Source organism: Peromyscus eremicus, chromosome 1, assembly GCF_949786415.1.
Source record: "Peromyscus eremicus chromosome 1, PerEre_H2_v1, whole genome shotgun sequence".
In the NCBI taxonomy this organism is placed as follows: domain Eukaryota; kingdom Metazoa; phylum Chordata; class Mammalia; order Rodentia; family Cricetidae; genus Peromyscus; species Peromyscus eremicus.
Window position 1 is genome coordinate 102,809,782 of NC_081416.1, and position 24,438 is coordinate 102,834,219.

At 42.3% G+C, this 24,438-nt stretch overlaps 2 protein-coding genes across 8 annotated transcripts in view; one reads left to right on the forward strand and one right to left on the reverse strand.

The window, feature by feature from the left end:
- Positions 1-18,364, reverse strand: part of Rsf1 (remodeling and spacing factor 1) — a 122,833-nt gene extending 104,469 nt beyond the window's left edge. Inside the window, exon 1 of the mRNA XM_059270998.1 lies at positions 18,171-18,364. Within this exon, the coding sequence (XP_059126981.1) occupies positions 18,171-18,360 (190 nt within the window). The 5' untranslated portion in view covers positions 18,361-18,364. The remainder of the gene's footprint in view (positions 1-18,170) is intronic.
- Aamdc (adipogenesis associated Mth938 domain containing) overlaps positions 17,981-24,438 on the forward strand; it is a 32,775-nt gene continuing 26,317 nt past the window's right edge. Inside the window, exon 1 of one of the 7 annotated variants that reach the window (XM_059271058.1) lies at positions 17,981-18,119. The gene's annotated coding sequence lies outside the window, so the exon portion shown is untranslated. Of the gene's footprint in view, positions 18,120-18,565; positions 18,889-19,781; positions 19,995-24,438 lie in introns of those variants that run through there. The other 6 variants (XM_059271084.1, XM_059271076.1, XM_059271066.1 and 3 more) reach the window with 6 other exon arrangements.

The following is a 24,438-nucleotide window of genomic DNA, read 5'->3' on the forward strand; positions in this document are numbered from 1 at the left end:
TATCAGAGATGCTTAAGGGTCTAATATTATTATGTTTATAATTTGCTTGCTTATAGGATACTCATGCACCACCAAATGACAATTAGATTTATCTACAACATCTCAAATCAAAATTACTCTGGATACCCTGCTATTAAAAAATTAAAAGGGGTGGTGGCGCACGCCTTTAATCCCAGCACTCGGGAGGCAGAGCCAGGCGGATCTCTGTGAGTTCGAGGCCAGCCTGGGCTTCCAAGTGAGTTCCAGGAAAGGCGCAAAGCTACACAGAGAAACCCTGTCTCAAATAAATAAATAAATAAATAAATGATAATAAATAAATATAAATAAATAAGTAAATATAAATAAAAAATAAATAAATAAATGAATGGATGAATGAATGAATGAATGAATGGGGGAGATGTTGGAACATAGTCCAAAAATGTCGTGCAAGGGGAACTCTGAGTACTTGTGAAAAAACTCCAAGAAAACAAGACCACGAGTCTTGTGACTTAAGTTTCTTAAAAACACAACTTGTTCTTGGAATGTGCCCCTCCCAGATGTAGCAGATAGGAGTGAGTTCACTTTAGGTTGTTTATTACAGCTGGCTATTGTTGTTTGTTTATATGCCTCTAAAGAAAAACATGTTTTTGCCATGTACATACTGACTTGTGATTATATACCAGATGACTCTTCTTAACCCTCAGAGTATAAATTGTGTGATGCCCTGAATAAAGTTGGCTATTGTGTGAGACTTTATCCTGCCTCAAGTATTGACTATATTCTCCTAGGTTCATGCCACCAACCAGAGTTGGTAAACAAGACATATATGCAGACAAAACACTCATATACATAAAACAGAAAGTAATAAAGAAAAAAAATATATAGTATGGTAGTGATGGTGCACACCTTTAAACCCAGCACTCAGGAGGCAGAGGCAGGTGAATCTCTGAGTTGAAACCAGCTTGATATACAGAGTGAGTTCCAGGACAGCCAGGGCTACACAGAGAAACCCTGTCTTGAAAAACCAAAAAGAAAGAATATATAAAATCTTTCTGGGGGATGGAGAGATGGCTCAGAGGTTAAGAGAACTGGCTGCTCTTCCAGAGGTCCTGAGTTCAATTCCCAGCAACTACATGGTGGCTCACAGCCATCTGTAGTGAGATCTGGTGCCCTCTTCTGGCAGCAAGCATACATGCAATCAGAACACTATATACAAAATAAATAAATCTTAAAAATCTTTCTGGAACGAAAAAAAAAGTCATTTACAAAGGAATAAGACTCAGACTAATAGGTTTTTCACCAGCAACAGTAGATGGTAGAAGATTTTTTTTTAAAAAAAAGGCAGTACTGTTCCAACTTTCGTAAGGAAAGTTCTTGAATACTGGACTACTGTTTTCAGTTAAAGCAGTAGTCAGAATAGAAGACAAACACGCCAGAACTGAAAGTTTACTGTTTAGAGACCATCTGTGGAAAAAAATGTATCACAACAAAGGGGCAGATCCAAGGAGAAAAAGTATGGAAATCAGAACAGTGATAAGAAGATTATCACAACATGTAATTTAAACACTGTTGAGAAATAATATTAAGACAAAAAACTCCATGGGAGTAAACCACCAAGAAATGACAACACGACAGGCTAGGTGTGGCACCAAGGTAAGGTCTGGGATGGAACCTGTAAAATTTCTTATATTGGAGGTTAAGGAGATGGCTCAGGACCTGAGTTCAACCACCAGTACCCACATAAAAAGCTGATCATGGGAGGCTGTGGAGATGGTTCAGCAGTAAAAAGCACTCTCACAGAACACCTGTATCAGGCTCCCAGCACTCATGCTGGGTGGTTCATAACCACCTGTAACTCTAGCTCTGGGGAATCTGACACCCTCTTCTGCCCCCAACAGGTACCCCACTCATATGAAGACACTCGCATAGATATATGCATAATTTTTTTTAAAGAATGATATTCTTAAAAAAAAAAAAAAAAGGCTGGGCACAGTGCACACCTGCAATCCCAGCAGGACAGGAGCATCCCAGAGACTTGCTGGCCACTAGTTTAGATCATTTCTCAAAACAATTAGGTGAGGAGCAATGGAAGACAATTAACATCTACCACTGACCTACACAGGCAAAAGCACCCTCCTACTCCCCCACACATACACCACATACACACAAATAAGATTATATTTATAAAATATATGCTTATTAAAACATACTAAGCACTATTTTCAACCCTAGAGAAAAAGGGAAAAGTACCACAACATTCCTAATAGATACATAATTGTTTACATTACTGATAGTTACAGCTTCGAAGTATACATACTTTCTTTTTTTGTTTTGTTTCGTTTTTCTGGATGGGGTTTCTCTGTGTAACAGTCCTGGCTGTCCTGGAACTCACTTTGTAGACCAGGCTGGCCTCAAATTCACTGAGATCCGCCTGCCTCTGCCTCTCAACTGCTGGAATTAAAAGTATGTGCCACCACCTCCAGGTGTATATAATTTCTTATGTAAGAACCTTTTTTCTCAAGACGATAGAACTATTCTTCACTAATTAACTGATAAGATTAGTTTTTAATTATAGCAGAAATAATAGTACAGATTAGAGTTAGCATATGGTGTCTAATATTGTATATAACAGGTAGAAAATGGTCTTTCCAAACTCAAATATCACTACTAGACAGTCTTTCATGTATCAAGGCCTTTCATAAGTTTTCAGTCTGACACTTAGGTACTCTTCATCTGTATAATGGACTCAATATAAAACGTGTATTTGGGCCAAGAAGTGGTGGCACACTCCTTTAATCCCAGCACTTGGGAGGCAGAAGCAGGTGGATCTCTTGTGAGTTTGAGGCCAGCCTGGTCTACAAAGTGAGTTCCAGGGCAGCCAGAGCTGTTATACAGAGCAACCCTGTCTTGAAAAACAAAACAAACAAACTAAAAAAAAAAAAAAAAAGTTTGTCTACCTAGACAGAATAGGGGCAAGGGAGATGGCTCAGTGGCTAAGAACATTTGCTGTGAAAGCAAGAGGATCTGAGTTCAAATCTCTAGCACCTACAAAAAGCTAGCCATGGCTACATGTGCCTGTAATCCCCACACTGAGCATGCAGAGACGAATGGATCCCAGGAGTCCTCGAAAGCTAACCGAATGGAATGGCAAGGCTCAGGTTCAGTGTAAGGCTATCTCAAAAAAAAGTAAATGAAAATGGAAATAGAAAGAAGAAGACACTCAATGTCCTTCTCAGGCCTTAACATGAACCAATACACACACACACACACACACACACACACACACACACACACACACACAAAAGAATAGAGGCTAAAGAGATGGCTCATTGGTTAAGAACACTAGCTACTCTTCCAGAGGACCCAAGTTCAATTCCCCAGCATCCAACATCCATATGACAGCTTATAAATGTCTGTACTCCATCCAGTCCTGGTAGATCCAACACACTCTTCTGGTCACCATGGGCACAGATATATAAAAGGGAAAGGGTGATTACACACAGGCCTAATAACTTCAGTTTGATCCCCTGGTCCCAAAAAGTGGCACCCAGGAACCAAGTCCCACAAGTTGTCCTCTGTCCTCTGTATGCCACACAAACAGCAAAGCACACACTATGTCAGAATGAAAAACAGGGAGAAGGTGTAGCTCAGTGACTGCATATTCATCTGCACGCATGAGGTCCTGGGCATCTCCAGCATGATAGATAAATACATAAGAATGGAGAAGATAATAAGGATGAATGAAGAGGTCCAAAATATGAGAACATAGGAAAGGGCTAAAATACAGCTATCATGGCAAATCAAACCAGATTATGAGTAGATTTAAAAAAAAAAAAACAGACAGAAAAGATAAACCAGTTGATCACAATCAACATTTATAAGACAAAGAAAATTAGGAAAGCTATAGAATGTCTGATTCCAGATCCCAGACCAAGTTAGGGTCGCTATATATAGCTCCTTTATGGTGTTCAGCAAGTCTGTAATGGAATAAAAAGGAACCTTCACTGGTGAGGATGCACTCACTAGGGAAGTGTTCACCTCACAGGCACCAGGCCCTGACTTCCATCTCCAGCTCCACAACAAACACCCTTTATTAGTTGATCAGTCAGTTTTTCAATGTGTTACAGTCTTACTATATTCCAAACTACAAGAAAAGTCTCAGCAGAAAACAAAACAAAACAACAACAACAAAAAACAACAACAACAAAAAAAAACCCAGCTTGTCCTTTTTTTTGTTTTTTGTTTTCCTGGAATATTTTTAACATTTAGGCATGGAGGAAGTTACAGTTACACTTGTAAAGCCAATTGTGAGGTTATTCAGCACAAAAGGGATTAAGTATCAAAACTAATTCTCGCCGGGCGGTGGTGGCGCACGCCTTTAATCCCAGCACTCGGGAGGCAGAGCCAGGTGGATCTATGTGAGTTCGAGGCCAGCCTGGGCTACCAAGTGAGTTCCAGGAAAGGCGCAAAGCTACACAGAGAAACCCTGTCTCGAAAAACCAAAAAACTAATTCTCTGAGACACTCAACTTAGCAAATGCCAAGGCTTCCCAACCAAGTCACTCCACTCTGCCTGCAGAACACTGATGAAGCCCTCAAACCCACACATTAGCAAGCCACTAAGATGTCTTCCCCCAACAAGTCCCAGCTTCTGAAACTGCAACTCATGACCTACCTGGGGTCATGTGGCTAAATGTGGAGACTGAGAACACCCAAGGACGAAAACTTAGTTCAAACTGAAGCAGCGTCATGAATGTGAGATGTTTCTGATAGTCCTTGCCCCATGCTGCATCCCCAGCACATGCCTCAGGCCACAAAAGCCAAGAACCCTCCGGGCTCAAATTCAAGACTACTTACGTCATGAATCACAGTGCTCTTACTATACATACAAAGTTTTCTGCTCTTGTAAAAACATTATCTTTCAGTTATGGAAAATAAAGCCTTCTGGGCTGGAGAGATGGCTCAGAGGTTAGGAGCACTGGCTGTTTTTCCAGAGGTCCTGAGTTCAATTGCAGCAACCACATGGTGGCTCACAACCATCTATAATGAGATCTGGTGCCCTCTTCTGGCATTCAGACAAACCCGCAGGCAGAAAACTGTATACATAATAAATAAATAAATCTTTTTTTAAAAAAGCCTTTTAATGTTTTCTTATAGTCATTCCTTAGCATGAAAGTATCAAATTAGTATTATTAGAATGTTTGAAAACACGGGCTGGAGAGATGGCTCAGAGGTTAAGAGCATTGGCTGCTCTCCCAGAGGTCCTGAGTTCAATTCCCAGCAACCACATGGTGGCTCACAACCATCTGTAATGAGATCTGGTGCCCTCTTCTGGCTTGCAGGCATACATGCAGGCAGACATTGTATAAATAAAAAATAAAAATCTTTAAAAAAAAAAAAAAGAAAGAAAGAATGTTTGAAAACTGAGGCCCTTTAACCCCAGCACTTGGAAGGCAGAGGAAGGTGGATCGCTGTGAGTTTAAGGCTAGTCTGGTCTACATAACAAGGTCTAGGCCAGCCACATCTACACAGTGAGACTGTCTTTAAAAAGCAAGCAAACGGGCTAGAAAGATGGCTCAGCAGTTAAGAGCACTGCTGCTCTTCCAGAGGACCTGGGTTCAATTCCCAGTACCCACATGGCAGCTCACAACTGTCTGTAACTCCAGGTCCAGGGAATCTGACACCCTCACAGAGACATACATGCACGCAAAACACCAATGCACATAAAATAAAAATAAATTAATTAAAATAAAAAGCAAGCAAACAAATAAATATCAAGTGAGGTCCATTCTACATAACTGCTTTTCTTCTTCTACATAGGAGTTCTAGGGTTTGCTCTCTCTATCCTTTCTCACCCGAGTGAACAGCAACAGTCACCAACATAAACCTTACCAAGACATGGAAACCATGCTTCCAGACCAGATAGCCAATCTTGGATGAGAGCTGGAGGCTAGTTTAATAGTGAGGGTACAAATCTTCCCCCTTACGGCAAATTACTGGGTCACTCGGCTCCAGTATTGCATTATGACAATTATACAGAAGTACCCACAGCTACCCCTGAGCAAAAGATCTTACCCTGTTAACAGAAAGGCTTTAGACTTATCTAACAGAGGAGTGATGATAATAACTGAGTATAAAATTAAACCAACATTAAGAAAACTCACTGATAGGCTGGTATTTTCAACTCACAGGACACTAGGCATTTAGTTTATATTATATTGATTCTAAATACATTATCAAACAGAAATAAATACTCTGATACATTCCTTTCTTCACATATTGGAATAGGCATCAATAATTTTTTTTCCTGGAAGGGTCCAGATAGTAAATACTTTGTTTTTCAGGCTCTACATTTGGGATGATAACTCAGTTCTTTCTGCCATAGTAATCCGAAAGCAGTCACAAAGAACATGAACAAATGAACAGGCCTGTATAGCAATAAAACTTTATTTACAAAAATAGATGAGGGATCAGATTCTGTGCATGGGCTGTTTGTCCACACCTACTAAACCATTGCAGAATATATTTTAGTTTCCAATTACATCCACTAATCACTATGTTATACGTAATGAAACAAGACATAAAACCTACTTGATTGACGTGGTATCATTAACCAAGGTGTCAATTACTTCCAACTGTCAATGGAAAGAATTTCATTCTTGTATGCTAGACAAATGTTTAGTGTACAGTTTAAAGTTTACTTTATATCAGATTTAGTTCTAAAAAGTAGTTTTAGAGTAATATATGGTCCTGTACAAAACTGGAAAACTTTCACACCATAAACATTTATTAAACACTATTACTCATCAGTTACAGGATTAAAATGATAAGAAGCTCCCCCATCAAGGATCTTATCATCTCCTGCTAGACTGTAGGTGAAAAAGTACTTATGAGGATTCTGACAATCTACCTGGAGAAAGAACATGCTGCGTGACGGAGAGGAGCCGCCAATTCACTCTGGGAGACAGAGAAGCACTGGATGCTCCCAGGGCAGACCTGCCCCGCACCTGTCCAGTGAGCAGACAAGGGAAGGAGGCTGGAGAGGGATGTGTAACTCTAGAGGGAGGAGGAAGACAAGGCAAAGGCACACGACAGAACTTTATGAAAGAACTTCTCCCACCTGCAGTTCAGCATGAGGACAACAGAAGAGTGTGGCTGAGTATAAAAGGGGACAAGGACAATAGGCTCAACAAGCATTGACAACCAACAACAAAGCATGCTGGTTGCTATCTGGGTTTGGTCCTTGGTTTCTGATATTGGTAGTTGGAGTAGGTAACATTTACTGCAACAGGGTATTTGTGATCTAAAAAGTAACAGTACAACTCAAGTTCCCTCTTGGAAAGCCTCTTCAGAAAACCAGCTAGTAAGCTTTGATATTAACAAAGAAATACATATTATAAAAAATAAAATGCAAAACAAAATATACAAAAAAGCAAATGGGAGAATTATGATTCTACTTTGGGGAAATGATAAAGATAAACAAGAACAAAAACAGGGAAAAGCTTGGGGTCTACAAGGAATCAGATTCAATCTTCATTCTTATGCTTGTTTTTGGTTTCTGATTTCCAGGCAAGGTCTTATACAGCCCAACTGAACTCAAGCTCGCTTTGCAGCCAAGCTGGCCTCGAATCCAGCTCTTCCTGCCTCTGCCCCGAGTGTATGCCACCCCCACCTCAGCTTCTGAATGTCTTCTTAAACACTGCATATGAATCATGCATACTTAACTTTGTAATTCGAGTAAACTCTGTGCAGTATAAAAGACTGAAACCTAGCCTGTCTGCTGGAGGCATGTGTCAAGTTCTTCCCTCATCCTTTTCTTATGATCAGCTTAGTGCTGCTTCTACTTGGGATACTTTCACACCCTGTGTTCCTACATGGAAAAGGTCCTCCTGACACAGGACAGATGCATTCCTAAGCAAGTTTTTTATTTTGTGTTAATGTGCCTGGTGTTATGGTTTGGATATAAAGTACCACCCCTCAAATACAGCTATGTGCTAAAATAAAGGGTTGTTCCTCTGCTGGCGATATTATTGAGAGGCGACTGGATCATGAGGGCACTAACTTCACTAATGGATTAACTCCTCAATGAATTCACAGCTGAATGGGCAATTAGGAACTGGGGCATAGCTGAAAGAAGTAGGTCACTTGGGGCATGTCTTTGAAGAGTACTTCTTGTTGGATCTGTGCTACAGATCTCTCTCTTCCCCTCTTCTCTTCCATTCCCTCCCTCTTCCTGGCTGCCAGGAAATGAACAGCTTTGCTCACACAACCCTCTTCCATCATAATGCCTAACCACCAATCAACCCATAGCAATGAAGCAAGACGACCATGGGCTGAAACCTTACAAACCATAAGCCAAAATCATCTTTCTGTCTCTCAGGTTGTTTGCTCAGGTTTTTTTATCATAGTGATGGAAAAATGCTGACATGTTCTCTATCTATGTCTGTTCTCTCTGCCTCTTCAGCAAAGTGTGCCTCTTATTAAACAGAACAGGCCAGGGATGTATGTTGCACCAATCCGAAATGGTCTTATAATAAAAACCCGGAGCCAGATATTGGGGTAAATGCTGAACGATCAGAGAGACAAAGGAACAAGCCACAGTCACTTCTCACCTCGCCAACTTCTCAGTAGAAAAGAGAAGATCCTGTCTCCACGAATTCTCAGACTGAATGCCCCTGAGTCCTCAGCCAAAAGGGCCCAATTCTTGTCTCCTCCAGCCTCATGTTCCTTTCTCTGCCCAGCCATATCACTTCCTGTCTCAACCTTCCTAGTGATGGGATTAAAGGCATGTGACTCCCGAGTACCCGGATAAAGGTGTGCCATCGCAAATGCTGGAATTAAAGGTGTGCTACCACTGCCTGGCTGTTTGTCTTTTAAACTGGATTAATCTCATGCAGTCCAAAGTGGCTTTGAACACACAGAGATCCAGACAGATCTGGGATTAGATTAAAGGTGTGTGATCCCAAGTGCTAGGATTAAAGGTGTGTGCCACCACTGCCTGACCTCTGTGGCTAACTCTGTGGCTGGATCTGTCCTCTGATCTTCAATTAAGTTTTATTAGAGTACAACAAAATATCACCACAGATGTATCTCAATAATAAAGCATAGAGGCAAGGCTCTGAGTCCCACCCACTAGACCACAAACAACTTTTCTTTTTCAAAGTTGGAGAGTCAGTATGATAGCTCAGCAAGAAAAGGTGCCTGTTGCTGAGCCTGACAACCAGAGTTCAATTCCCAGGACTGACAAGATAGGAAAACTGACTTGTACATGTTGTTCTCTGACCTCCATATGAGTGTGGTTGCATCTGCATACACACAGACACACACGAAATAAATTGCTTTTTAAAAGTTTAAGAAGCACAAGCCACAAATTAATTTTTTTAAGTACCATTAGAACTTATTTGAGGAGAAACCAAATTTACATGGTATTTTTAAATCAGTATTAAAATTTACTTAATTCGGAGGCTGGAGAGATCGGTCAGCAGCTAAGAGCACTGGTTGCTCTTCCAGAGGACCCAGGTTCAACTCCCAGTACTTGTATGGTGGCCCACAACCATCTATAACTCCAGGGGATCCGATGGCCTCTGTGGGCACTGCTTGCCTATGGTACACACACACATACATGCAAGCAAATCACCCACACACAAAATAATAAATAAATTAAAACAGAGAACTTTTAAAAAATTACTTAATTCTGAGAAATTTTTGAGATTAAAAAGTACTATAAGATGAATAGAAAGGTTAGGTTTGCCATTTGAAACCCATAAACTCACAAAAGTACCCTAGCTCATCCAACCTCCCCACCCCCACACACAGTACACACACACACACACACACACACACACACACACACACACACACACAGAGTACACACACAGGCACACACAGCTGAAGAGCTGCTATTATAACTGAACTGGAGTCATACATCCTTTTTGGGGGGAGGGGGTTGAGACAGGGTTTCTTTGTGTAGCCTTGGCTGTCCTGCAACTCCCTCTGTAGACCAGGATGGCCCTGAACTCACAGAGATCTGCCTGCCTCTGCTTCCTGAGTGCTGGGATTAAAGGTGTGCATTATCACTGTCCAGTCTGTATTTTTTAAATCCTACTCCTTCATTGTCTATTTTCACTATTAAACCATAAGCTCACTGAATGCAAGCATACTGTTTATGTGGCTTAATAATACACTCCAAGGGTTTATGTACACCTAGCACATAGCAAGCAATCAAGTATCACCAAGTATCACTTACTGAAAGACTTTTTTTTTTTTTTTTTTTTTTTTTTTTTTTTTGAGATAGCTCTTTTTGGTCTGAAACTCCCTAAGTAGACCAGGCTGGCCTCAAACTCAACAGAGATGTGCCTGTCTCTGCCTCCTGGCAAGAAATGACTTCTTAAATGAAGTTATTTTCTCAAGCAGTATTTGATATTATGCAAGTCCTAACATGCATGCCTGGAAAACAGAAAGCATCCTGGTATCTTCTGTTATGGCATCTATATTATAATAAAGTCAGGAAAGAAAAAACATATTAAAACCATAAACATAAAGCAGAAAGTAAAAATCTATTCTTAAATCTAGCAACACATAAAAATACCCTCCTTGAAGACATGGCTCAGGTTAATGTTCTTTAAGCTTAGTCACTCTTACTTTTCCACAATACATATGGTCATATACCTCACCAAAAACTTGTGAGGGATAATTTTAGTTTATAATCTGTAGTCTAGAATGCATACACACTACTACTACTCCATTTAATAAAATCCCAGAGGGAAAATGTCTTTAGAGGGTAACATACGAACTCCATTTAGCGTCTTACTAAACGAGAAAAATCTTTTAAAATAGACCCATTTCTAACATTTTTGTTTGAAATCCTTACAATATTTGCTAGAACTACCATGCAGCAGATGGTCAGTATACACGTTAAATTAATGAAGTAAGTAACAACTGGGACCTTTCTTTCTGGTGGTAAAGTGTGCATGTGTGGTATGTGCCCACATGCACTCCTGCACAAAAGTTGGCCAGAGGCGAGCTTCAGGTGACTTCCTCTATAGCTCTCCACTATATTTTTTGATAAGATCTCTCACTGAACCTGGAACTCATTGGCTGACTATCCAACAAATCCTAGAGACATACCTATTTCCCCCGCCCCGCCTCACCCTTTTAACTCCTCGACAGCATTAGGGTTATAGGTGTGCGCCACCACTCCTGGCTTTTATATGGATGCTCAGGATATAAACTAAGGTCCTCATGCAATGAGCCAGCCCCTAAGGAACTTTTTTTAAATTTTATTTTATTAATGTGTATGAGTGTTTTGCCTACATGTACGTCTGTGTATCACATGTATGCCTGATGCCTGCAAAGACCAGAGAAAGTGTCAGATCCCTTGGAACTGTAGTTACAGATGGTAAGGGTGCTAGGAATCAAACCTGCATCCTTTGGAAGAGCAGCCAGTGCTCTTAACTGCTGAGCCACCTGTCTAAAGACATTTAACAGCAAATTTCATGGTAAACATCTGAATAACTAGAAGACTAAAAAAGCAGACCACTTTGCATTAAGAGTCTCACATTGGCCAAAAGTTCTTCTGTTCTAATTACCTCCTGCCCTAGGACAATGCTAACAGCCTCCCTCTCCACCTTTATAACTGTTGTTTACCTCAATTCTATGATAAACCAAAATGACACTGCATAGTGTCAGAAACAAGAGCTACCCAGCTTCAACAGAGTAGATCTCAAAGAGAAATAAAGAATCTTATTTCTTCAAAATCAGAAATGCTAAAACTGGGAATTTACAGCCAACCTAGGTTCTTGCTTCAGTAAGGCCATCAACCAATGACTTGCCAGTATAAACCCACATGGTACACTCCCTGAGATCTGCTCATATTAAGAGATGGTAGCCGGGCAGTGGTGGAGCATGATGCCTTTAATCCCAGCACTCAGGAGGCAGATCCAGGACAAAACTACATGGAGAAAACCTGTCTCGAAAAATCAAAAGGGGGGGGGGGGAATTACTGGGTACAATGGTCATCTTCTCACTTCATCAAATGCATGCAAAAAAAAGGACTATCACAGAATTCAATTAAGCACCATATGAAGTCAGAACCATAGTTCCACTTAAATATAAAAGGCATACCCTTTTATACTTGCCACTTTGGCTGCAGAGTTAAAGTCATTGTAATTAAGTACAATAACAAATGTGTCTGATTCCTAGCACTCTAGACATTATAACAAGAGAATCCCAAGTTCAAAACACGCCTGGACTACATATGGAGTTTCAACTGGGGAGGTAGCTCTACATATGGAGTTTCAACTGGGGAGGTAGCTCAGTGGCAGAGCACTTACCTACCAGGCAGAAAGCCCTGGGTTAGAACTCCAGTAATGAAAGAGTAAAACAGGCCGGTCAGTGGTGGTGCACGCCTTTAATCCCAGCACTCGGGAGGCAGAGGCAGGCGGATCTCTGTGAGTTCGAGGCCAGCCTGGTCTACAGAGTGAGATCCAGAAAAGGCGCAAAGCTACACAGAGAAACCCTGTCTCGAAAAACAAAAACAAAAAACCAAGAATAAAACAAAACACATGCCCACATTCCCAGAACTGAGAAGACTGAGGCAGGCGAATCACAAGTTCAATACCACTCTAGGCTATATAGAGTTCCAAGCTAGTCTGAGATACACAGAAAGTCTCAGATTAACCTGAGCCAAATAATAAGACCATATCAAAAATAAAAAATTTCAGCAGAGCAGTGGTGGCACAGGCCTTTAATCCCAGCACTCGGGAAACAGAGGCAGGCGGATCTCTGTGAGTTCGAGGCCAGCCTGGTCTACAGAGTTCCAGGAAAGGCACCAAAACTACACAGAGAAACCCCCCTCATGAAAAACAAAAACCACCACAACAAAAAATTTCAATTTAATATTATGCAAAAACACACTGCTACATTGTAACATTATTCAATATCATTATTAGATATGACACTTCTCAAACCACACCTGTACAAAGAATTATTAAAAGTAATTCTCTTCAGGGATGGTGGTGGCACACACCTTTAATCTCAACACTCAAAAGGCAGTGGATCTCTGAGTTGGAAACCAGCTCCATCTACTTCTACATAATGAGTTCCTGGCCAGCTCAGGCTGCACAGTCAGACTGTCTCAAAAACAAGACAATAACAGACAAAACAGAAATCCCCTCTCTCTCTTGGGGACCAGGAAGGAGATGGGCCAGCACATGAGTTCCATCACCTGAACCCACAGAAGTCAGGTGTGATGTTGCACATCTATAATCCCAGCCCTCCTATGACAACATGGGAGGTGGAGACAGACAAACGGTCCCAAAGCTCTAGTGTATATAATCTGCACAGTGTCACAAGTAAGAGAAACCCTGCCTCAACAAAGTGCAGTTCAAAAGGCAAGAACCAACTCTTGAAAGCTGCCCTCTGATTTCTATACCCTGCTATTTGTGTGCCCCCACATTGATCACACACACACACACACACGCACACGCACACACGCACACACGCACACACGCAGAGGCACGACACCGGAGAGTCTTGGGAGCTAACAATCTTACAAAGTTAATGTCTGGGTTGGGGATTTAGCTCAGTGGTAGAGGGCTTGCCTAGCAAGCACAAGGCCCTGGGTTTGGTCCTCAGCTGGAGGGGGGGGGCACGACGACACGATGACAAAGTTAATGTCTACCCTTCTTTTTACCTATATTCCACAGTAACCTACTTCTTGTTAGGAGGAAGCATTTACATTCCATACTAAATAGAGACCTGGGAAGTGTAAAGCAGAATGTATAATGCTTTCACTTGGAATGTCCTTTGCTGATTCTAGCATCAACTATGAATCCATTCATGGTTGATAATTTAGGTGGACTTTTCAAACCACAGTCTGAGTAACACCAATGGTCAGGTATATGTGCTTGAAAGCTGTCTTAGTTTCTCTTCCTTGTATGATAAAGCAACAGTCATCCTTTCTTTCTAGACCCAAAAAGTAATGATAGTCTCTAGAACAGATTCCCAAGCTTTTTAGATTCATGGTACCCTCAGTGTCTCAGCAATTTCCTTAGAGTAGCCCTATACCAAAACAGAACAAAGAAACAAACAAACAAAAAACATCAGTTCCACTTATTAGGTACTTGGAAACCATTTGAAAAGTGAATCTAGGGGCTGGAGAGATGGCTCAAGCGGTTAAGAGCATTCCTGACTCTTGCAAAGGATACAGGTTTGATTTCCAGCACCCACATGGTGGCTCCCAACCATCTGTAATTCTAATTCCAAGGGACCTGATGCCTTCTTCTGACTTCCAAGTGCACCAGGTACACTTGCACCCATGTGAGAACAGGCAGGCAAAACACTCAGACACATACAATCAATCATTACTTTTTTTTTTTTTTTTTTTTTTTGGTTTTTGAGACAGGGTTTCTCTGTGTAGTTTTGGTGCCTGTCCTGGATCTCGCTCTGTAGACCAGGCTAGCCTCCTGGGTGCTGGGATCAAAGGTGTGTGCCACTGCTGCTCGGCTTAATCATTCCTTTTTAAAAAGAAAAATTAATCTAACTAAATTGACATTTTTCATCGTTTTATCTTTAAACAACCAGAATTACCTGTGGAATACTACCATGGGGCACAGAAGAACTTCCCAAGTTTTGGAATTAGAATGGACACTGGTTCTATTTTCTGTCTCATGAAAGCCTTCTTGACTAAGGAACAGGGCATCCTAAACTGAAGCCACAATATTAAATGAAAGCTTACAAACAACTTCTTAGGGAAAAGATCAAAGTATTTAAACAGGAACAAATCAGTAAACTAGTTTCTACCAAAGAACATTATCGTGTTGCTAAATCTAACTCAATAAATGAGGTAGATTTATTGTTGCTAAAATAAATGAGGTAGATTTATTGTGTTGCTAAATCTACCTCAAGTATTGAACTAGCCCCCTTCCATGCCCCAGCTGGTAGAACAGAGGACTGAAAAAGACACATAAAAACATAGTCTAAGGGCCACTCACACTAGGAAACGCAAATCGTGCATAAATTGGAATTTTTATTTATTTATTGTGTACACGTGTGTGCACTCTGTACACACACGCCAAAAGCCGAATGTAGAGCTGAGAGCACTGCTTGCAGGTGGTCCTTTCTTCCACTATGCAGGTTCAGGGAATCAAACCCACATCAGCAGGCTCGGCAGCAAGCACCCTACCCCCTGAGCTACCCTGCCAGCCCAATTAGAACTTTTAAATGGCACTAGAAATGCTTTAAAAAAAAAAAAAGTAGCCAGGCGTTAGTGGCACACACCTTTAACCTCCCCACTTGGGAGGCAGAACCAGGCAGATCTCTGTGAGTTCGAGGCCAGCCTGTTCTGCAGAGCGAGTTCCAGGACAGGCTCCAAAAATTCATAGAGAAATCTTGTCTTGAAAAAGTTAAAAAAAAAAATTAATATACAAAGCAAAACTGGCCTGATTACAACACAGCCACCCCATGCACTCCCAACTTAACAAAAATTTAAGGCTAATTACAAATGTACTATGTATCTTTTATCTGAAAAAAAAACTTCAATGTAATTTGTAGTACAGGAATATTTGTAAGTACCTGGTTTATGAAAGGGTTTTTTTTGAAACATTTCATTTGGTTTTTAGCCATTACCTTTGTCTACTGAAGAAACTGAGGTCCATATTAATGAAACAATTGCTCTACAACCTATACATTACATTGCTCAACACAAAACCCTAGTCTTTCAACTCTTTCTACCATACCAAAATTTTTCCCCAAAAGACTGAGTCAATCTTATTAGCTAAAAACTATTATAAGTTGTCTGAGATATCATCAAAGTTCTGAAAATCTTTTTCCTGCACAGTAAAAACTTCCACCTTCAGAGAGACTTTTCATTTGCCACATGTCTTGAACTGTGACATTAATTAACAATTATTCTTAGATTCCCATGACAGAATCTATTATTATCAGTCCTCTTAGCAACTATATCAATGGTAATGCTGTGGCTGAGTTAAATGACTCTTAGTCCAAGTTCTTTCCCATTTTCATTTAGTTGACACCCCAAAGCTCAACGCTAGATATAACAAACGGTCCCTAATAATTTTATTCTTCCAGGACTAATACAAAGTAAGCACACTGATCAAAATTTAAGGGAATGCAAGCTTATTTGGTATTCAAACTGCAATGGCACCCCCCCAAAAAAAAACACAATGCCTGCCTCTTAAATCAGTCCAAATAAATTCTAAAAACAACTTACCACCAATTTCCCCTAAAATTCTCACATTTCTCTCTGTCAAATAAATTACTATTATTTCTAAAGTATCCTAAAATTAAGGTATCCTACTTCACAGTGACTATTTCCTTTAAAAAAAAAACCGTAAACTTAATAACGAAATTAATACACTGGAAGTTTAATGTTTATAAAGAAATTCTACAGAAAGTCTTAATATAAAGTAATTTAACCACCCTCCAATTTCATAGTTTAAAAAAATTAGCCTTTTATGAGCCAGAGAGTCTAAAAATTGCGAACCGGCAAAAAAAGACGTAGAATCGGGCATGGTGTCGAATGCCTTAATCCTAGCACATGGGAGGCAGAAGCAGGAGGATTCTAAAGAGTTCCAGGCTAGCATGCTCTACAGAGTTACAGGCTAGCAGACAAAGCAACAGTGAGGTGGTGTCTCAACAGAGCGTAAGAATGCTGTAACTGCCTTAGGGCTCATCTTTGATAACATTGTATATCACACATTTTCACTACAGGTTACTTTGAAGAACTTCACACTTGGGTCTTTTCCTAGCTATGTAAATACATCGTGTCGGGAACTGCATTTCCACAGAGAACAGAAAATCGACTCCGCTTTCTTAGAAAGGTCACAACTATCATGTCTTGTACAATACCCAGTCCACCCTGGTCATCTACGCGCAGATCAAAAGAAAAAGAAGGGGGGAGAAAAAGACCTATTTGGAAAACGTTTCTTCTTCTGCCAAGGGCTGTACCCAGACAAAGGCAATGTTCGGAGTACACAAATAAGCTTTCTCTAAGGGAAATAAAGTGCCAGAAAAGGGGCGGCACGTATCAGGATTAACAGGGGAAGAGTGTTAGCGCTCAGTGTGTGAGGGTTGCAAGCCGCAGGCACAGCGCTGAGATGCTCCAGCGAAAGAACCAGCAGCAGGAAGTTTCAATGGGGCCGGGCAGAGCATGCGCCCTGCACCCGCGCGGTGGCCTTATGTGGAAGGAGCACCACTTGCGAACACCAATAATAGACCAGCGGCACCAGAGAGAGAAACATGAGCAACAAGCACCTTCTTCAACTGTTTCCCTTGCCGTCTGAGCCCCTCCTCCAGCCTAGAGACCAACCACCCCACCCCACCCCACCCTGCAAATGGAAGAGTGACTTCTTCCCCTAAACCCTGTTGCCGAGATAGGGGGAAGGGAGAGAGAAAAGTGGGGAGATGCTTTTCTATTATTTTGGGGGAGGTGGCGGGGAGGAAAACTATGGAGGAGGAGAAATTAACCCTCTCCTCCCCAGAGTAGAGAAGCTGAACCGACTTCATTTCCCCTCCCTATGCGAGAATGGGGGAGGGGGGCAGCCCCCTCCCTGGGCGGAGGAGCAGATCTCCCTTAGGGGGAGGAAGGAGTTTGGGGGGGGGGGGTTAGACCAGCCCTCGAGGGAACGGGAAGAGGGCAGGAGCCGACTCTCTCGGGGGAGTTCCCACCGCAGAGAGAAAGAGAGTGGAGTGTCCGCCGGCCCCCGCCCACTCAGGTGGAGTGAGCAGAGGGGGCGCCGGGAGAAGATGGGCCCAGCCTCCCCGGAGACGGTGGGGAGGATTGGTGGGAGGAGGGGAGGAGAAAAGCGCAAGGCTGGCCGGAACCTGCTCTCCCCTTCCCCCGCCACCTAAAGGGATAAGAACTGGGGGCCAACACCGGCGCGGGGGACCCGGCTCCAGGGCGCCTGCCCGGCACAATGCCCCCCTCCCGGGCCCCGGCCCACACCCGGCCTGCGACGCCCCCACCTCCGTCCCCGCGGGGCACGGTGGCCCTAGGGGGCCTCCGCCCCGCCTCCCCAGCACCCAGGAACCCCCCCCCCAGGCTAAGCTGAGTAGAGACTCCACGGAGCCCAGTCCCTGGAGGGGGGGGCGGCTGCAGAGCCCCAGGATATCTATGGAGAGGTAGAGCGCGCCAGGGCCGCTTCCCGCCGGGCGTTCGGGCCGATCGCTTACCTTCTCCGTTGCCGATGTCCGGCGGCGGCGCCTGCAGCACCCGCTCCAGCTCTGGGAACGGCAACTCGGGCAGGTCCAGCAGCGGCCCGTAGCGTTCCAAGAAGGAGCAGACTACGGCGAAGTTGGGGCACGAACCCGGGCAGCCCGGAGGAGCCATCGCCGCTGCCGCCGCCGCCGCCGCCGTCGCCATTTTGAACTGGAGGATGGAGGAGGAGGGGATGGGGGGGCGGGAGGAGTTGGGGGGCCGAGGAATGGCAGGGCAGCCTTACGGACGACAGGAGGCGCTCTCGAGTGGACGCCCCTGCGGATGCGAGCGTCTCAGGCAGGCCGGGCGCCGCGATCCCACAATACCACGCCGGCCCGGAGCAGTCGAGAACTGAGTTAGATCGGGGACAGAGAGGCGCTCTGGGCCCTTCACTTTCCGCCCTCTTCCCGTCCCCTTCCCTCTTCGACTTCTCCCCTCCGACTTCTCCCCTCCCACTTCGGGGTTGCCACTGCCTCGTGTGACAGGGGGAATGAAAACAAGGGAAGCGGGGCGGAGAGGCGGGCTGCGGGTCTGGGGGCGGGACTTTCTGAGAACGGTAGCCAATGGGGAGGGAGGGGCGGGGCTCTCGGGTGCCCGCTGGCCGAAGGGGTAGTTCCAGGCCTGGTCGCTGAGCGGCAGGGAGAAGTAAAGCGCGGAGCTGATCGGAGGAGCCGCCGGGAACAGAAGCGCTGCGTGAGTTTTCCGCGGGACCCGGGAACGGAGACGACCAGGAGAAGGAGGGAGAAGTTGAACAGAGACACTAAGACGCAGACAAAGAGAATGGCGGGTGGGAATGCGACTGTGCGGAGAGGTTAGGAAATGTGGAAAAAGGTGCGCTGTGGCTTGGCCAGGGACCATGGAGAAAAGTCTCTCTGAAAGTTTGCTGAGGGCTGTTGCCCTCTGCTGAGTGTTGTATGACAATACTTTTCCTGGAGAGACGCTACACAGGTCTCCTCACCCCAGATAGGGCTCCCACAGACAGACCAAAGTACAGATAGCACCAGAATCCAACTTGGTGAACCAATGAGTTTTATTTGTACATGAGTGTGGGAGAGGGTGGGCTTACAGGAGCAGAAATGACTCAAAGACCCCAGCATCACTAAGGCCCACCCAGCATGGGTGACAGCTCACAAAGCTGGGAACCAGGAACACACTGCACAGTCTGCAGGCAGCTCAACAGGTTGGAGAGTGTCATTTCCGAGAGACTCTGGTCTGAACCTCTTCCTGGCAGCTTGGCTGGTTTCCACTTCTTCCAGGCTGGTCTGATCTCAGAGTCTTTGCGGCTCAGATTCATTTTGCTGTTCAGCTTCCTTTTGTCTGAGGGGTCTCTCAGCTTTTATTGCTTACTCTGGCAGGGAGGGACCTAATGAATCTGGTCAGTTTCAGGGACTTCCTGAAGCTATTTTGAGTTGTTTTACTTTCCTGTTTAAAGCGCTTCCTTGCCTAGTAAAAACTCTTCCACAGCACTGAATCACAAGAATCTCAGCAGAGTCCCAGGGCTGTGCCGGGGAGGCGGGGAGATCACTAATAAGGAATCCTCACCCACCAACACCCCCCACCCCCCAACTCCCCGTGAGCCCTGCTGGGTGACAGAATCTGAGAAACTAGGCTCTACTGCAGGACTAAGATGCGAAGACTCTGGGCTCAGCTCAGTCTCTGAGGTGATCTAGGTGAGGTGAGCTAGGACTCCGCTTAGAGGACCGGGAGATGGAGAAAAGGAAGTAAGTTTGCTAGGAAACAGAGTTCCACTCCATTGAGGAGTAAGATGTGACATTCTCCCAGAAAGAATCCCAGAGCAGGTAAAAGGCATCGACAATGTAAAATAGAACGTGCGGCTTGGGAAACAGTGTACTGTATGCTAGGAGCCGGAATTTGGAGTTGAGCCAAACCTGAGTCCTACCCATAAATACTTTATAACCTTCTAAAGTTTCTTCATTACTTTGAACTTCGGTAAAGTGAGGTGATAGTATCTACAGCATGAATAATTCCCAATAAAGTGGATAGTGTAATTCCCTGCCACAGTGTGTGTACTTTAAAATACCCGTTCTTGTCCTGGCAGCTGGCGCACTCATTCCTTTAATCCCAGCAGACAGGGCACAGAAGCAGGAAGAGCTCTGAGTTCAGGCCAGATAGGGTTACATAGTGAGGCTCTGTTTCAAATAAACAAATCTTTCTTGTTATCAAAAAAGATGTTCAGATTGAATCCAGCTATATTTAGCCTATAATTTATTACTTTAAGCTAAAATTTTAAGGGTATGTTTAAAAGTTATATAATATCTACTTCCTAAAACTAATATAAAGCAACATATATTCTGAATCATATAAAATGAGAAAATGTGTGACTAAAGAAAGATTTGAAGGGCAGATAATTATGCCAGGAACATGGAAAATGTTCACAGATAAACATTGGATTTTGTTATGCATTTCCGAGGGAAAATCGTAAAAGTCTGTATCATTTTTATTATCAAAGAAACTCATTTTTCAAGAGAAAAAAAATTTCTTACAGAAAGTTATTACCTAGAATAATGATTCTTTTAAAATACTTTCTGTGTGTGCAGACATTTGTGCTACTTGCCTGCAGGTCAGAAAAAACTTTGTGGAATCACTCCTCTCCTTCCACGTTTTATGTGTGCTCCAGGGATTAAACTCAAGTAGCCAGGCTCACTCTTCAAGCACCTTTAGCTACAGACCATCTTATTGATCGTGTATATGCCTGTGTGCCTGCCTGAGTTTATGTGCATTGCATGTATACAGGTGCCCTTGGAGACAAGAAGGCATCAGTCTCCTAAAATTACAGATGTGGGTGCTGAGAACTGGACCCCAGGTCATCTACAAGAGCAATAAGCACTAACTGCTGAGCCATCTCTCTAGGTCCTAGAATAATGATTTTTTTATCTTATTATTTTTAGACAGGGTCCTATGTATTTCATTCTGGCCTCCAACTTTCTATGTAGCCAAGGATGGCCTTGAACTTCCGATCCCCCTGCCTAAGCCTTCCAAGTATTAATAATACTGATGTGTGCCAACATACTCAGTTTGTTTGTATTTTAAGTGTGTATGTCTGTGTGTCTGTGTGTAATCCAGAAGAGAGCATTGGATCCTCCTGCCACTAAATATGAGTGCTAAGAACCAAACATGGATTCTCTGAAAGAAAAACAAGCACACTTAACAACTGAGCCATCTCTTGTAGTCAGACTTTCCTTTGGGCCACCAGCTCACACATAACAGCACAGAGACTTATTATTAGTTATCAAAGCTCAGCCTTAGATTAGGCTTTTCCCACTGGCTCTTATAACTTAACCCATATTTTTATTAATCTATGTTATACCACGTGGTTTTTACCTCTCTCCCATTTTGTGTGTCCGACTCGTACCGCATCTTGATGACATCTCCTGCATGCTTAGATTTCTCCTCTTCTTCCTTTCTCTCCCCAGAAATCCCGCTTATACTTCTGCCTAGCTATTGGCCATTCAACGTTTTTACTACACCAAATACATCACAGCAAATACATCTTCACACAGTATACAAATATCACACAACATTTCCCCCTTTTTGTCTAAATAAAAATGAAGGGTTTTTAACTCTAACATAGTAAAACTGTATACAATAAGAACAATTATCAGGTAAGAATTACAATTACAATGTCCAGTCCATTTGTATTTAGCAAATTTGGAGAACATACTGCATTATCTATCCTGTCTTAGTCCATAGTTTTATACCCAAACCAGTTTTTATCATAATTTGTAATACCATCCTAAAAATATCTTTTTAGACCTTAAAACATCTTTTTAGATAAACAACTCAAGCTTTTATGTTTCTCAACGTTATAAACTTTACATCTCTTGTGTAAGTTTCTTTTCAGAATTTGGAAACAGGGAAAACTGTAACTATAACTATCTCGCCTTCAACTCCATCAGAGACCTGCGAAGGATATTCTATTACCTGAGTAAACAGAAAGTGCAGAGCAGACAACTTCCAAAGCTATAGAAATGACAGAAACAGCTGGCTGCCGGGACAGTCACCTAAGATTCCTCTGCAATGGTGAGGCATCCATCTTTGGCCTATAGGCCTATATAGACTTTTCTGTGTAGCAGGAATTTTGAAGGACTGTCCTACCTCATGTTAGCAAAGTTTGGCAGTCGCTTTCTTTTGTGTCCTGCTTATCCATACTGTCAGCTGTTGAGGAAAGGACAGTTTCTTACTCAAATGGTTACCTTTGCCACATTGAAAGCAAACTCCATATGAAGGTTCTTTGATGCCCATTATCCTTTTTTGAAGTAGATTGGTACTGCCAGGAGCAGTCATGTCTCATGAAAAGCCTTATGTTATTTAAAATATTTTAAATTCCATATTCTGTAGGTCTTTGAAGTATTTAAAGACTATTTAAAATATATTTCTGTTTGACCTTGAAAACATACCTAACATGACTATAAGTTTGATTGTTATAGATGACTGACTATTGACCTGTCTTTTTTTATTATCCTAAATAGCTCTTAAGGACTAAAACTTTATATTAAATTTTTAAATGATCTGCATAAGTTCAATACAGTAAACAAGAAATAGAAACATAATATAGTATAAGAAAAATAACACTAAATGTGTATCAGTATATAAAAATCCATATCAATGTAAAATATTTGAGACTAGTAGTTATTTTTTTAGTTCAAAAGTAGACTCAACAATCCACTCTTTTATCCTATCATTTCTATACTATATACCCCCTTTTTACCTTCAGAAATACATCCCTGAATCTAATCTTCTTTGTTCAGCTTTTTTCCTGACATAACCAATAACAACTTGTAACCAACCACACCAAATGATGACAAACATCCATAACCCACCAAATGACTAAAAACCACCCACTCCATCTCTTGGGAATGTTGGTATCATGTTCTCTAGACTGCTTCCTGTTTTCTAGGGACAACGACATATTTAGGGGACCTTGAGAAAATGGGGATAATGGCCAAGTCCTGAGAGAGCTAGCTGTATTATTTTTTGTTTAGTCTCTGTGTGATGGGAAACTGTAGAACTTATCTAAGGACTTGTCTGGATAGTCTGTGAGGCTGACCATCTCGGCTAGCAGCTTTGAAGTTGTTCTGGATGGATAATTTTGAGGAAATTGCAACAGAGGCATTTTGAGAGGCTGGATCACTTGAGCTACTTGTCTTCATTGGTTTTTGGTCCTTTTTTTTCTTTCTAAAAACACAAACTTTTAAAGGTAACATATATTTGCATTAACACAAGTATGGAATATGCACTGTGCACAAGTCAATTAAAGATGATATTTTGTTCTATGTTTGAGCAGGTAAAAGGCATCTGTTAACTTTATAGATTTGTTTGGACTGTATAACCAAACCTCTGTCAATGCTATATGAAAGGATGACATGTAATAAAAAGTCATGAGGACTCTGAGACCAACAAGATTTATCATGTTTCATCCAGTCTCAGAGCTGTTCCTATAGTAGAGGGATGTGTCACTTGTCATGTAGTCTTTCTTGGTTTCTTTTTTTAATGTCTGTAGCCAAGATTTTCAGGAGGTCTCCCCCGATCAAATTTGATCTTTATTAATTTTGAAGAGAACCAGAACTTTTTGTTTCCTATGGAAACAAAAGCATAACCTCTCCCCCAACGCAACATATTTTTGACCTCCATTTTGAAAGTTATGATAGTCTTTTTTTTTAAAGATTTGTTTATTTGTTATTATATAGTGTTCTGCCTCCATGTATACCTGCACACCAGAAGAGGGCACCAGATCTGATTATAGATGGTTGTGAGCCACCAACCATATGGTTGCTGGGAATTGAACTCAGGACCTCTGGAAGATCAGCCAGTGCTCTTAACCTCTGAGCCGTCTCTCCAGCCCATTAAGATATTCTTAAAAATATATAGGTTGAGTTAATTTAGCAATTTCCATAATCCAATATCTCTCATCAGCTATTTTTTTTTCAAAGTCAACAAAGCACCATACAGTATCCAGATGCCCTGTGTATTTCCCATCTTTATGTGGCTTTTTCCTTTTATATTACTTTACTCTCTCTTTAAAGACTTTATTATTTTAAAACTATTTATTTTTCTTTGACTGTATATACCCATTTTTTTTCTTTCTTTAGCAGCTAAGCACATTTTTAAGTATATTATATCTGTTCAGAGGTTTTCTTGGTCTGCATCTGACTTTCTGTGCTTCTGCAGTCTTCTCTGACCAACGTGAGGCAAACCTTAACTTGTTAGGCCCTCCGTGGCACC